A 14,625-nucleotide genomic window follows, 5' to 3' on the forward strand; every position below is an offset into this window, starting at 1 on the left:
GATGGTTGTATTCAGGTCACTGAAAACAAATCCAAGTGTTTGTCTTAAATAGGACAATTACCCGTTTTCTAAAGACAATAAAGTTTATTAAAGAGAATTAAATCGTTGACTTTTTTTTAAAAGAACTTGATGCCTTCGAACGGAGTCTTCCATTTTTTGACCAAATGAAATTCTGGTGGCATTTTGAATGTTTTTCTGAGATGGATCAACTTATAAATAAGTATGTCCAGTTTATTTAGCTATATTTTTAACCATGGCAACAATCTCAGCTTGCACAACCCAATCCACATGTCAAACAATATATTCAATTTCATTTTAAAAGAGCAGGTGGTTTAGTTCATGAGTTTGAGTCAAGCAAGGATCAAAACAGCAACCTAACGGGAAACAAATTAAGATACTGTGTATACAATTGGGAACACATTCCAGGTTAAAACTCTAGGAAAACGATGGATGAGAGAAATTAACTAATCTGAATTTAACTCTTTGCAAGACTTTTGCCCATTACTATAGTTTTTAACATTTGTCTCAGGCAGTGTGCACTGTGGTTGATGGAAAACATGGATTCAGTTTAATAATACTTGAATTATTCTATTTTAAAACATTTAATATAAAGCACCTATAAACGCTCTGTTTCATATTATAGAACTCTGTAACTTTGCAACAGCTGTAGTAAAACTATAGTAAAGGAAACTATGGAGAATAAAGATGAAGGTATGGATATAGTTCCCAGATCTAAATAAATAAATACTATTTCAATGTAAAAGCTATACCCTCTCAAAATATACTCTTTAAAAAAATCTTACTTTCCAAATAATTTGTATGAAGCTTAACAGTGTTCACATAAGAAACCTTCCAATTAATTAGAAAAATGTATTTATTTATTTAATGGTAATATACTTTTGGTGCATTAGCCAAGTACAGAATGAACAGACAATACAGCTGTCTGTAGTAGTTTGCACCAGCTGTACAATATCAATAATGGTGTTTTACTGACACCTGGTGGTAGAATGTGGCACAGTCAGACGACACGAGTTCTGGAAGTCTCCAAGGCTGGGGGGAAATGGAGACGTCACACGTCACAGCCTTGTTGAAACTGTAACGCTGTCTGGAGGATTATATAATCTCAGCTCAGACAGCCTTCCCAGTTTTACCAGCAAATGTCATACGGCAGAAAGCGATAACAGACATTATTAAAAGTCATGAATGTGAAGTCATTATTATTAGTGTCATTAGCCATTTTTTATGGAATTGAGCGACATTTGGAAGCGATGAGTTGTATGGTCTTCCTAGTCAAACATTTTAATGTAATCCTGCAAACAGCCGCTTTGTTTAAAAAACCGCTTACTTAATTTAACGGTATTTTAATGTATTATGCTGCTTCCCAAATCTACTCGCTGAGGAGCAACGCCCTCTCGCTAGCCTAAAGTGTCGGTTGAGAAGACAATAATTGCGTAAATGGTTTAATTAAAGAAACTGCGCGGCAGTGCCACCTCTAATCGCCTGCCGTAGGGTAAAACAGTCTTTAACTAATATTATTCACATTAATACCTTGAATCAGTGTTTCCCAGCTCTACTAGTGGGGAAGCCCCTGCTCCCGCCTGACACATCTTTAATGTCTCGCTCTAATCTATCGTGAAGTACCTGTTAAAACACACAAACGTGAACCCTAGGAAACACCTGGAAGCTAATGAAATTCATCGAAAAGCGAATAAAATTAACCAAAAACCGAAAACACCTACACCTCGAAAAGCTAAAGAAATTAACCAAAAACCGAAAACACTTTTTTTTCAGAAAAAAAAAATCTTTATTTCGTCGGGAACATGCCGACCACTCCATCTTCTTCTCTCAGCATCTTTAACACTTTCAACAACATCCTCGTGTATAAGCGGGAATTTCTACCACCTCGTCGACTTCGTCTCATCATGCGGTAAGACTGAGGACACAACCCCCTCGCCGTTTCTCGCAGGTTCACGCACACACAAGCACACAGTAAACAGTTTGTCGAGACGCTCTCATTGGGACTCTAAAGGAATGTATTTTCTGATCGTTGAACACATTCGTACACACACATGCGGAACAGCACCGCGTACAGGTGAGCTGAGGTGACTAATGTTTGCATCATTTGCCTACGCACTCTGTTCGTAAAAAATGATGCCGCCCTCCTGCAAACGCCTCCCTTCAGTGGCTAATTAGCTCTCCTTCCTGTTTTTTCCCTTTCAAAGAACATAACACTCATATGCCTACAAAATCAACAGTAATTCTGTTAACAGAAACCCAGTTTGACAGAAAAAATTCACTCCGACTGTTACGATGATGTACTGTGATTACTGCTTTTCCAATGAGTCTATATAGTTACAAATGTATCACTAGATAAACAATCATATATGCTTATAAATAACAGTAAATAAATCATTATTTTCTACATCTGGAATTTTGGCATTTTTATCATAAATAATAAGGAAATACATAAATAGCACATCGTGATTGGCAATGTTTTTGCTTCTTTCCCTTATAAACACTTAAACCTTTTGGATAAGCAACTAAACAAACACCCCGAATTGGTAGTATTTGCTGTTTGAGTCAGGCTACATTTTCTTTTTTTTTAATCTGCAGTGCATATTTTAGGGACAAGTAGTAGCTATCCCATCACCACTGCCTAATATCCCACCGCTGCTAAAATGGAAATCGACACAATGCAATAAGTGAAGAAGCCAATCCCGCGTCTTCCCCCTCTTCCCCCTCCTCCTCATTGGCTGTCGCCTAAAACGCCGGCGGGATCTGATAGGCGGGGGGGCGGGTTTCCACAGTTTCGATTAGTGGCGGACTCTGGTAGGCGTTGCTGACTGGGATGGTGGTCTGGCCAACGTCGTTGGGCGGGTAGGGTTGTTTGGGTGGCTGCCCCACCAGGTGCTCGGAGGTGAAGAGCGTCATGTCGGTCCCCAGAAGGAATTTCTGCACGGCGACCACCGTCAGGGTTGCCTGATCATATTAATCACATTAGTCAGAGTACCGTGTTAGAAGTTTTAGAAACTACCCTGAAAATGCAGTAATCCGACATGAAAAGGAAGATTACTGTATATGAAGGGCATTTCAGTTAGCTATACTGCTCACAAATCTTAATGTCCCATGTGCAAAAGGTCTGTAAAAGCAAAGTAAAAATGTTTTTTACTTTAAAAAAAGTAACATGAATGCTTTCAAAGCTTACTGAGCTTCCAGAGCTAATGGTATCATGTACAGCACATGTACAGCAAACACTGATGTGCTGTTTACTCACTGTTTTAAGTTTCAGTTAAGTCAACATATTAAAGCCTACTTATCTTTGTAAATTATAAGAACAATATATGCAATATTAAATTCAGAATATGTATATGAACTAATATTTTAAATATTTTATGCTACATTCATAATTTCTTATTAATATATGGTATCTCAAATTAAAAACATTAATCTAGTTCAATATGTCAGAAATATAAGTGTGTGTAAAAGGGCACAAATGAAAAATATGCTATTGTGTGTATGTGTGTATATATATATATATATATATATATATATATATATATATATATATATATATATATATATATATATATATATATGCAAGCGACTACAATCATAAAAGAAACTAATGTTTTATAATAACCAACATATATAAACTTATGATTATATATGATTCTTACAGACATTTTGCATCACAGCTGCAAAGTCCAAGCTGTTTGCTCTGAAGCACTCCAAAAAGCATTAGTCCCATGAGCCAAACATGAGATCATCTGCAAATGATGGAGTGGGTGGGTTGGTCTCTGCATATGGTCGGAAATGAAGACACACTAGGGTCCTGTGGTTTACAGATGTTAAAACAGCATATGCATGGCTATGAGATATAAAAGCCCCCTGTTTGAACATTCCCCATGCCTCTAATAACAGTCTGGAGCCTACAAGAACCATCTATACTGTGTCATAACACACATAGTCATGACAAAAAAGGTCATTGTGCTAAGTGACTGCGAGCTCGCATGGTCCTGTGCTTTTTTTAGAAATGCTTCATAAGAGGACTTGGGACATTTGATCTTATGAACAAAAAAGATCCACTGAAAACTAAGAATTAAGAGCAGTATACTGTTAATAAAGTAGAGAAATGGAGTACATATTACGGTGATGTGCGCTTCAGGGCAGCAGCACCATGTACAGTGCATATGAACGTGTTAAGTGTTATGTGTTAGCAGACACTGCAGTTAATTATAGGATATTAATTAGAAAGCCAACATTAGTGTACGGTGTTGAGTGGGCAAGAACATGCTGTAATCTACACTATAGAAAGAGTGGGAGGTGGCTTGGACAACAGTCTCTGTTTGTCTTCCATAAAGGCGATGTTTTTGAATCTGTGCAATGCTAGCAGACACAAGTAGCCCTGAAACAAGAACAGCAGTGGGAACAGTCAAATATGATTGGAAACAAGTTTGTGTGTGTGTGGGTGTGTGTGTGTGTGTGTGTGTGTGTGTGTGTGTGTGTGTGTGTGTGTGTGTGTGTGTGTGCGTGTGCGTGTGTGCGTTACCCAGGTGAGAATGGAGAAGAATGAGAAGGCAATTGCCGCTCGGGCTGCATCGGAAGCCTGCTCCAATGGGAGCTCTTGAGGGGATGTGTGACTCCATTGATTGGCCAGGAAGCAAAACCCCACGAACCAAAGGAATGTCCAGAACCCTGTCCAAGACAGGACATAACCAAAGTAAATGCTGCATTCTGCATTGCATCTTGGAAAACAGCAATGCAGAATTTGTGTGTGTGTGTGTCTGTGAAGGCCAAACTTTGGTCTGCTTTGCAAATCTGCGGTAAAATCTCAATGGTCACTATGCCCCTGCCCCACCATAATTGGCTAGTTGTTATTCAGAACTGTAAATCACTGTCCAACACCTGCAGCTCTGATATCTGATCCTACAGTGCAGGTAAAAGCACTGTCTGGTTAGTTTTGATTGGTCAGTGGTAGGGAACCAAGTTCTTAGTCAACATGGATCTGAGAGTTTATTTTGGAGAAATCTCTCCCTCGAGCTCACTCTCTTTCCCTCTCTTTTCTCCCTCTCAGATCTTCACTCTTTCTCTCTATTATTTAATATTCAGGTAGTTTTTCCTATGCTGCATTTCTGTAATTTATAATGTGTATTGTGCCATTACAATATCTAACCACTAACGTTTTACACATTTTTTTAAATGTTTTCACACACTTTGGTGGGAACTCTTATCCAAAGCGACTTACAATTTTCAATCATATAACAGAACTACTGAGTGTAGTGTTAGGAGTCTTGCCCAGGGACTTTTATTTGTATAACACAGAGCATTTGCCCAGATGGGGACTGGGTTCCAATCCCCAACAGGAGAGGTAGTGCTGTTACCCACTACACTACATCAACTACACTACACTACACTACACCAACCATGTGTAACTAATTGCCTTGTATTATGCTAATGAATCCTGTGTTACCTCAAACCCATGTGAAGCTAAGCTCTTTAGATAGCATTGCATTATGTGAAAGATTAAGTACTCACTAACTAGAGTGAAGAACCATGTATAGCTAAAGATTTCCAACACCAGTTCCATGTAATGTATCCATCTTCACCATCACATATTTCTGTTGTTGTAGGAAAGCTGGATAGGTGTAAGTATTTACAGTAACAACCCCCCACGTGTGTGCTTGTGTGTGTGTATGTGTGTGTGTGTGTGTGTATGCGTGAGTGTGAACAAGAGTGTGTGTGTGTGTGTGTGTGTGTATGAACGTGCATGTGTGCAAGTCGACAAAATGTGAAAACAGTGCATTATCATCAGGTTGGCAGAAAGTGTGTGAGTGAGTGTGCATGTGATTGTGTGCATGTGTGTGTGTATACCTGAAAAGCCAATCTCCAGCAGCACAGCTCTCTTTCGGTCCTTGACGCTGCTGATCTGTGGGAAGTAGACGTCCAGGGCCAGGAAGAACAGGCTGGCCAGAAAGGCCAACACCCCAATGGTGATGGCATAGTTGCAGGCATCTGCGTTCTTATTAAACACACAATGCAGCCGCTCACTCCCCATGTTCACATATCCCTCGTTCACTATAGAGCCAAACACCACCATGGAGAATATCTGGGAGCGAGTCAGAGACATGAGAGACAAAGGAGGAGCAAAAGGTGGAGCAAAAGAATGAAATAATAATAATAGAATTAAATTATTTAAGGGCACCTACATGAGAGATGGAAACAGTTTACAGTTTATGTCTCCATCACTTGATCTTTTCTCATTTATTAGGAATATCAAGTTACATAGTCACATTTTCTGTGTCTATCTTTATCCTCTATCTCTCTCACACACACATACACATGCACAAAGCACACACACACAGGCTGTTAGACGAACTCGACACATACGTGAGTAGTAATTTACACAAGAGAGTCAGAATGTGGCTAATTCACACCAAAGCAAAAAAGTGATACACACATACACACACACACCAGACCTACATACACAGCAGACCTACATACACATATACATACATACATACAAACACACCAGTATTCCCACATATAGTGCTCTTTATTTCCCAAATAAATACAAACACAAATAAATAAAAGTCAAGGACATACAATTATGTAGTAGAATGAATGACAGAAAGCAAGGACTCCAAAGTGTCTGTGCATATGTGTGTTCTTGTGTGTATGTGTGTGTGTGGGTATGTGTGTGTGCATGCATGTGCATGTGTGCATACATGTTTGTCTGTGTGTATGGAGGTGGTCTCATTGTACCGTACACTATTTTAGGCAATGGCACCCCGTTAACTGACGCGCAAGCATACGTCACAGTGTCGTCATAGCAACAGCCCCAGCTGCAGCGGGCGCTGGTCGTCAGCACTGGTGCTTAAGGCAGCGCAGATGGTGGAAGGTGTTTAGGGAGCACTCGGGAGGACCTACCAGAAAGTTCTACGACTCAACGATTCCTCTGGCAATCCCTGTTTTTCCCTGATGCCAATGCCATGCACAGACCTGCTGTCATTCATCACTCACACATTTCGACAGCCCTTAACACATTTTCACACCCTGTACGCAGTGAAAGTTCTTGTTTCACACATGGCTGTACACACACACGTGCAACAGAACACACAGCTCAAGCGCAGAAATGAGGCAGGAAGGGAGGGAACCGAGGGGAAGTGAACTCCGACCTTTCCTGCAGGGTGATGCTCTTGTGGACTACAGAACAGATCTAGCACACTGAGAATTTGCTGATCATATATTATATGTTGTGTTTGCAATGTGTAGTTTTTTTTAGTTTTTTTTTAACTAGTCCTGTTTTCATGCGCTCCCTACTTTAGCACACTCCTTTTAAACACAGCAGGGGCTTAAGTAGCTTGTAAGGTGAAGCTTTCAAGGACCATATACTGACACAAGTTCAAAACAAATACAAGTTCAAAATCAAAATATATTAGTTATCTACAATATTATGAGCATAAGTCTGCTCTGCAGGCCAAGGCCCTCTTGGCCAGGAAAAAAAAAGAACACTTTAAACAAAACACTGAAAAATGGACAGTGATTCTTTCCCTGGTACTGCGCAGATTAAGGTGCTGTCCCAGTTTTCTCTCTGAGCCTAAGGTCATCTCTGAAGTGAAGTCATGATGCTGACGAAAGGTGCGAAACAGGGGGCATAAACGTTGGCGGCACCTGAGGCCTGAGAGCAGAACTGATGTTTGCAGTTAATGTGACATGAGTTAGCACGTCCACTGCATGTCAGCTAGCGTGACGCGATGTGAGCTAGCACGTCCACGGGACGTCAGCTAGTGTGACAATAGCTAGTGGGTCCACTGTACGTGTAATTCCTGATGGAACGTGATTTGCTGCATTTTACCAGCTCGGTTTAACGGTGCTGTTTTCATTTTCTGCTCTATATTTCACAAAAGGTAAAGTCATCTTGTCTGTACTTATGATGACATGGATGCTTGTAACAAATCAAGTGACAATCAAATCAAGTTGATTTCTGTTTTGTTGTAACTAAAAACAGGATACTTCTCTTGTTCTTATTAAAGCCAAAATTTCAGATGGTAATATGTATTACAAGAAGCTGTGAATAGCCTTAGTAAGATGATAAAGTACTCCAATTTCAATAGACAGGCTTGAGTGCCAGAGATATATATTTCACATCTTACACTGGTCAACGGTGATTTTGCTTCCTGTTAGAAAAATATGTTTTTTGTGTATTTTTGCATGGTGAAATCAAATATGTTTTCAGAATTTCTCTGTCATCCAGTTTTTTTTCAGTATACTTAATATTACGTAGAGTATCAAAGGTAGTACCAAGGAAAATGGATCCCCACTATGGTAGCAGACTACTGTTGGACACTGATGAGGGCCAAATATAGGCGCATATACTGTACATTTTAGAAGTAGGTTTTTAAATATAATAACAGACTTAATGAATGAGTAAGATGTAATTAATGTCAAATTTGCATACTTGAAAACCATACATGATAGAAAAATTCTAAAAACAGACTTTAATTCATCATAAAATGTACTATAAAAGGTCCTACTATTTTAGTTTGGGTAACAAAAAAAAGTAAACATTGTGTTGCCCAGTGTGGTGTGTATTCAGTTTTATTCCATGTGATTGAAGAAATGTATTTGTTCATGTATTTAAGTAAGGTTAAAAACCATGTTAAAAAATATCATCTTTTCCCTGTCAACATGCCAATTTGTTAACATGAGTTTGTAAAACAATTTTGGATTAAGGTTGCTGTTATTTTAATGCAATATAATATTGAGTGTAGGTCTTATAGTTTTGAAGCTTGATATTAACAGACTCTGTTCCATTATTCTAAACTGTAAGCAATGCCTTACTCTCTGATTTATAGGTGTTAACATCACCAAGGCAAAATCAACAGAGCTGTTTCCAGTGATCCTAAAATCCATTTATACTTAAAATAGACAAATATATAATCAAACAAATAATATTCTCTATTGTTTGAGCTACTTTGTACTCGGTTTATGTTATAATGTCACATGATGAAAGTAGATCATTTATAATAGCCTTACAGAGGTTGGATCTTGTGCAGACTTGCCAGAGGAGCGCGTCAAGTGCTCATAGGGGGCGCTCATGAGCACTCCTTCTGGGGGAAGTTAAAGAAATGGGACATAAACGGGTGGAGCAAGTGTGAGTAATGGGACATGGCTGAACTCTGACAGAACCACATGTACACATAACAAACTTTCACATTATTTTCCCCTTCCATGGACCCAGGGCTGGTTCTGGGGAAAAAGAAGATAAAAAAAAAAGATCTAAAACCTTGGCTTGTATTTTCCCTCTGGACCTTTCTAAAGTTCTAAAACTGTAATTGTGTCTCTTATACTAACATTTATGTTGTTGTTGTTGTTGTTGTTAACAACAAGAAACAGAAGAAGAACAGGTATACAGGTACTGGATGTCTTGAGTAGCTATGGTATTATTTCTGCAAGGTTCTACAACTAGACTACATGTTTAATTCCCAGTGATGTCCTGACCCTGGCCTCAACTGGCTATTCTTTCACAGGATGGGAGTCACAGTTTGAGCAGTAGTCCTGTAAAGAGTAATGCTGTGATTTGTGATCAGCCTATCCCCCTCCCAACCTGGACGCCACCAGTGCACCAGACCTCACAGCTGGGTGAGAACTGGCCACGACTAACATCGAAATTCATTTAAATAAACAAAGACCTTAGAAGTCGTCTTTTTACATTTGACTGTATTTATAAGCTAATACCAGTGGAAGCCCAATTAAAGCACTGAGAGCTACACACCCATTGTGGAATCATTTTTAACACTAGTAGTGGTGTAACAGTATCTTTCCCTTTGCACCATCTCTACTCCATCTTCAAATTGTTTGTTTTTAACTCTTTCCCAATCTCTCTCCCTCTGTCTAAGTGTGTTTCTTAGGTCAGACACACAAAATGATTAACTGAGGTGTTTCTTGATTTGTCGGTTATCCATGAAGAGTGCTGTGACGTCATAGCTGACGTCACAGAGCAAAAAAGTAACATACAACAGACATTCCTAACTTCCTGACAGATAAACAGATCAATATAAACACTCTCAACCACCAGCATCCAACACCAAAGTACCAAATAGCTACCGAAGCAGGAAGGGCGAAGCCAAAGACGAAGTCAAAAATGATGAAAACAAGGTCATACATGAGCTCATACAAAATTGCAATAACAAGCCAAACAACCAGAGCAAACGCAAAACCAACAAAACCTCCTCTTCCCTTTCTTCTGGGAGGGGCCATAAATAGCATGATATGACACATGGCCTACGTTAGCGACCCATTGTTTTTTTTTTTTTTAAATATATAGGCATATTTCATCAGTACCATAAATATTCGTGGAGGATCGATATAACAATAATACTGTACTAAAAATATGCTTTCGCATGCTGGCATCACAATATTTACTGCCCTGCGTGTGACCTGTGCACTGAATTGCACATATATACGAGAATTCTGATTCACTGCCAAAAAGTACAGAAGTAACTTGCAGTTCGGCTACAGTTGAACTGATTAGGCAACAGAAATAAGGTAGGGCCACGGCCACTGAACCTGCTTGATAATATATAAGAGAACAGGGTCAAAAACGTAGCTACTATCCTTCTGGACTGGTAACAATAGGCTAAACAAACTGCACGTCATAATGACATAACGCCCTGGGTCATTTTATACCTACACGTTACAAGAATAGCGAGGTGGCACCGGATTTTAAATATTTGCTCTTCGGAGTCGTTGGTAGGCTAATGCATTATTGCAATGTTATATTAACTAAAAGGAATACATGAATAAATAAATACAACAAAAACCTCTATGTAAAGACACGTGGTATCTGCGTAATTTCCACGGCAACATCTGACGTTATCTGCCTCAAGACACCAGCATCCGATATAAAGCGAATCCTATGAATTACATAATCAGAATGGTATGGAACCCTAAATGTTATGCTTTACTCGCATAGTTTCGAGTAAATACTGATCTGTCGTCAGAAACGGAAGATATCATGACATTAACAATGAGTCACAAACGGAGCAAGAGAAAATTGAATATTGCTTAATAGCCCGTTCATCGCTGCTCAAGCTTCATGCAAAAGCAACAAAATTTCACCAGTCAGTCGGCCATAAAAAAAATAACAAATAAAAATATACTTTACCCATGCCAGTATTCTCAGGACGGTCTGCGGTTGTTTAACGAATGCAATGGGATCAAAGGCCGAACCAGCTCGTCCGGCTCCAAACGAGCCTGTTCCGTTCATCTCCGCTCCGGATAATGTGGAGCCAAGTGCTGTGTCGGGTCGCGGAGCGCGTCTCGGGTCGAGCTTGCGGTAGGAGTCGCCCTACTGCGCCGTGATCTGGATCTCGTGCACGCCGACTCCGGCGCGCGCGCACCAGCGCGTGGCTCAGCGCTCGTCGTGCGCGGCTGTGCGCCAATAGAAAAGGTGGGACGAGATCTTTTTAGGAGACTGTCGGAAGGAAGCTTATCGTTTTAAAAGCTATTATTGAGCTTCCTAAACCTAGTTTGATCGTGCTGTCTTTAAGGTATTGGGGTTTTGTTTTGTTTTTTTTGTTTTGTTTTGTTTTTGTTTAGGGCCTATTTTTGTTTTAGGACGTATTTCATCGTATTTAAGTCGCATCACATAGAATTTTTTATGCATGTAAATTCAGATTAACCTCGATTTTCAAGGAGAAAATGGGTAAGTTGTTTAATATAAAACTGTGTTTTAGCGAATCAAATAGAGGCGCGATTTACTGCGTCACTTCACGCATGGTGTGTCGGAGCCAGTTTAAACCCCTGCCATATGCGATATGAACAGTCGATGGCAGTGTAACCTTGTGTTAATGCAGCTGTTGCAGTTCAGATTTGTTGTGTGTGTGTGTGTGTGTGTGTGTGTGTGTGTGTGTGTGTGTGTGTGTGTGTGAGTCAAGCTTTGTTCTCAGTTCATTCTCTTATCGCTTTCTCTTGTTCTGTTTATGATGGACCTGTGTGAATTAAGGCTAAATAAACTTTTAGGGGAGCGCTACTAAAAAGCAGACACAGCATGAATATGTTAATGACTATTAATGCACTAATTCAACTAAACTACTGTATATCAATCATAAACACACAAATACATTATTTTAACATTAACATGTTTTAACTAATTGAGCATAATACAGCATCCTAGGAGTTCTTGCCATACCCACTGGCCCACAACCCTGCATAACGTCTTTAAGGCCTGTGGGTACAAACCTCTCACTCTGTGGTCTCTCAACAGACAACGGCAGTCCATAGTTCCACCTGGACCTGATACACTACACTGCCATGACATTCCTTCACCACACAGGCCCTCCAGTGGTGACTGGAACTGAGAGCAGCATCCAGTTAGGGATAAACATTCACACTCACATTCATGTCAAGATTGGCTGCTTCTGGCAGCGAGAGTCATATGCAGTCGCAGAGTTCCTGAGAGTACCCCACTCTGGGCATGCCGTCCTACTCGGTCCCAGGTGACCAACTGAAACTGAGGTCTATGGGTGTGCTGAACTTGGGGCCATCAGAAGGGCCAGGGTCTCCTTCACCAGCAGGACCAGTAAATGATGGTCCAGTTAAAATGTTTCACAGGGCTTGCCCACGCCCAGTTGCGGACCTCAGCATTGACTGCCAATTTGAAGTTGTGACCCTGATAGCTCCGCTATCGTGACTGTGCAATGGTCTGGTATTGCTTATCCATAGGCCGGTTCCATGGCAATGAAGACATAGCATTTCCTGGTGTGGGTGATGGCAAAGGGGCCCAGATCATCCCCGGTGACACATGAGCACACCGGAGTGGAGAAACCGAAGCAAGGATATAGCTATACAGCAGTCATGCATCAGGAGGTTATCCCAGCATGCACCAAGTGCCTTAGCAGTGAGCTATTGCAGTGTCACATCCACCCATCTCAGTTTACACCCCGTTTGGTGCTATATACGTGCCCGAGAGAGTTCTACATCCTCCTCCTGACAGCTCACAGCACCGAGCGCACTGTAACTGGTGGCAGTAACAGCAGCAGGAGCACTCCCCTCAGCTGCTCTCGCTCTCTCCTCGAACCGCGCACAGTACCAGAATCGTTTGGCGGCACACTCATGGCCGGAGAAGGGCTCTGCTGTTGAGCCTTGCCCTGCTGCTTCTTTCAACAACTTCCCCAGCTAGGCACTTCACTCTCAGCTGGCTGGCTCCATCCGGGAGAGGGCAGATTTAACCCTTTCCTCCAGGCTCCGCCTTCTTCACCACTCGCTTTGTTGATGCACTACTCACCCTCTTCTGACACCAGTATTGTGTCGGTACAGAAGAAGGACCAGGGCAATGGCATCTCTGCCGAAAACAGAATTAACAAACTATGGAATAAGAACACGACTAAAGTAAATTAATGGCAAACACACAAATCAACTATTTAACACAACATTAAAAATAGTCCATTTTTAAACTGTATGAGGATTGCAGAGAGGCACATGGCATTCTCTGAGGCCTCAGTGCCCCTCTTCATTCGCCCATTGTCTGAGTCTGTGGCAGATTTAGTGCCCTTCTCTCATTATCTTTTGTCCTCATCAGTGATCAAAATGATTTTTCCATGATTACCGGTGACATGGCAACTCTACTACTGAATCTTGTAGAGTTAAACTGTGCAGTGTGTACACTGGTAAGGTTGGGAATAATTTGCATGCAGATGGATTTATATTAAGATCCATCTGTGAGATATCAGTGAGAAAGATAGAGAATCCAAGGAAATGCAGATCCAATTATGGCAGATCATCTTTCTGTCTCTTTCTCTCTCACACATATACACTGCCAGGCCAAAAAAAGGGTCACATGCTCTAATATTTCGTTGGACCGCCTTTAGCTTGGATTACGGCACGCATTCGCTGTGGCATCGTTTCCACAAGCTTCTGCAATGTCACATCATTTATTTCTGTCCAGAGTTGCATTAATCTTTCCCCCAAGATCTTGCATTGATGATGGAAGATTTGGACCACTGCGCAAAGTCTTCTCCAGCACATCCCAAAGATTCTCAATGGGGTTCAGGTCTGGACTCTATGGTGGCCAATCCATGTGTGAAAATGATGTCTCATGCTCCCTGAACCACTCTTTCACAATTTGCACCAGATGAATCCTGGCAGTGTCATCTTGGAATATGCCCGTGCCATCAGGGAAGAAAAAATCTATTGATGGAATAACCCAGTCATTCAGTATATTCAGGTAGTCAGCTGACCTCATTCTTTGGGCACACAATGTTGCTGAATCTACACCTGAGCAACTGCAGCAACCCCAGATCATAGCACTGCCCCCACAGGCTTGTACGGTAGGCACTAGGCATGATGGGTGCATCACTTCAGCCGCCTCTCTTCTTACCCTGATGCACCCATCACTCTAGAACAGGGTAAATCTGGACTCATCAGACCATATGACCTTCTTCCATTGCTCCAGAGTCCAATCTTTATGCTCCCTAGCAAATTGAAGCCATTTTTGCCGATTAGCCTCACTGACAAGTGGTTTTCTTAAGGCTACACAGCAGTTTAGTCCCAATCCCTTGAGTTCCCTTCGCATTGTGCATGTGGAAATGCTTTTACTTTCACTATTAAACATATCCCTGAGTT

The 14,625-nt window shown here is 41.0% G+C and overlaps 1 protein-coding gene across 2 annotated transcripts; it reads right to left on the reverse strand.

Moving 5' to 3' along the window:
• Positions 1–2,015: 2,015 nt before the first annotated feature.
• On the reverse strand, positions 2,016–11,378 carry syngr3b (synaptogyrin 3b). Of its 2 annotated transcripts, none has more exons than XM_027015749.2 (4): positions 11,168–11,378; positions 5,872–6,106; positions 4,550–4,695; positions 2,016–2,979 (listed from the first exon to the last, which is right to left on the reverse strand). In XM_027015749.2, exons 1-4 carry the CDS (start codon positions 11,267–11,269, stop codon positions 2,761–2,763), a joined length of 702 nt encoding a protein of 233 aa, XP_026871550.1. In that variant the 5' UTR covers positions 11,270–11,378; the 3' UTR covers positions 2,016–2,760. The 2 variants fall into 2 exon arrangements, with proteins under 2 accessions (XP_026871550.1, XP_026871551.1); XM_027015750.2 differs by lacking the exon at positions 2,016–2,979 and adding an exon at positions 3,607–4,405.
• Between the last annotated feature and the right edge of the window lie 3,247 nt (positions 11,379–14,625).

Source organism: Electrophorus electricus, chromosome 16 (genome assembly GCF_013358815.1).
Source record: "Electrophorus electricus isolate fEleEle1 chromosome 16, fEleEle1.pri, whole genome shotgun sequence".
Taxonomy (NCBI): Eukaryota; Metazoa; Chordata; class Actinopteri; order Gymnotiformes; family Gymnotidae; genus Electrophorus; species Electrophorus electricus.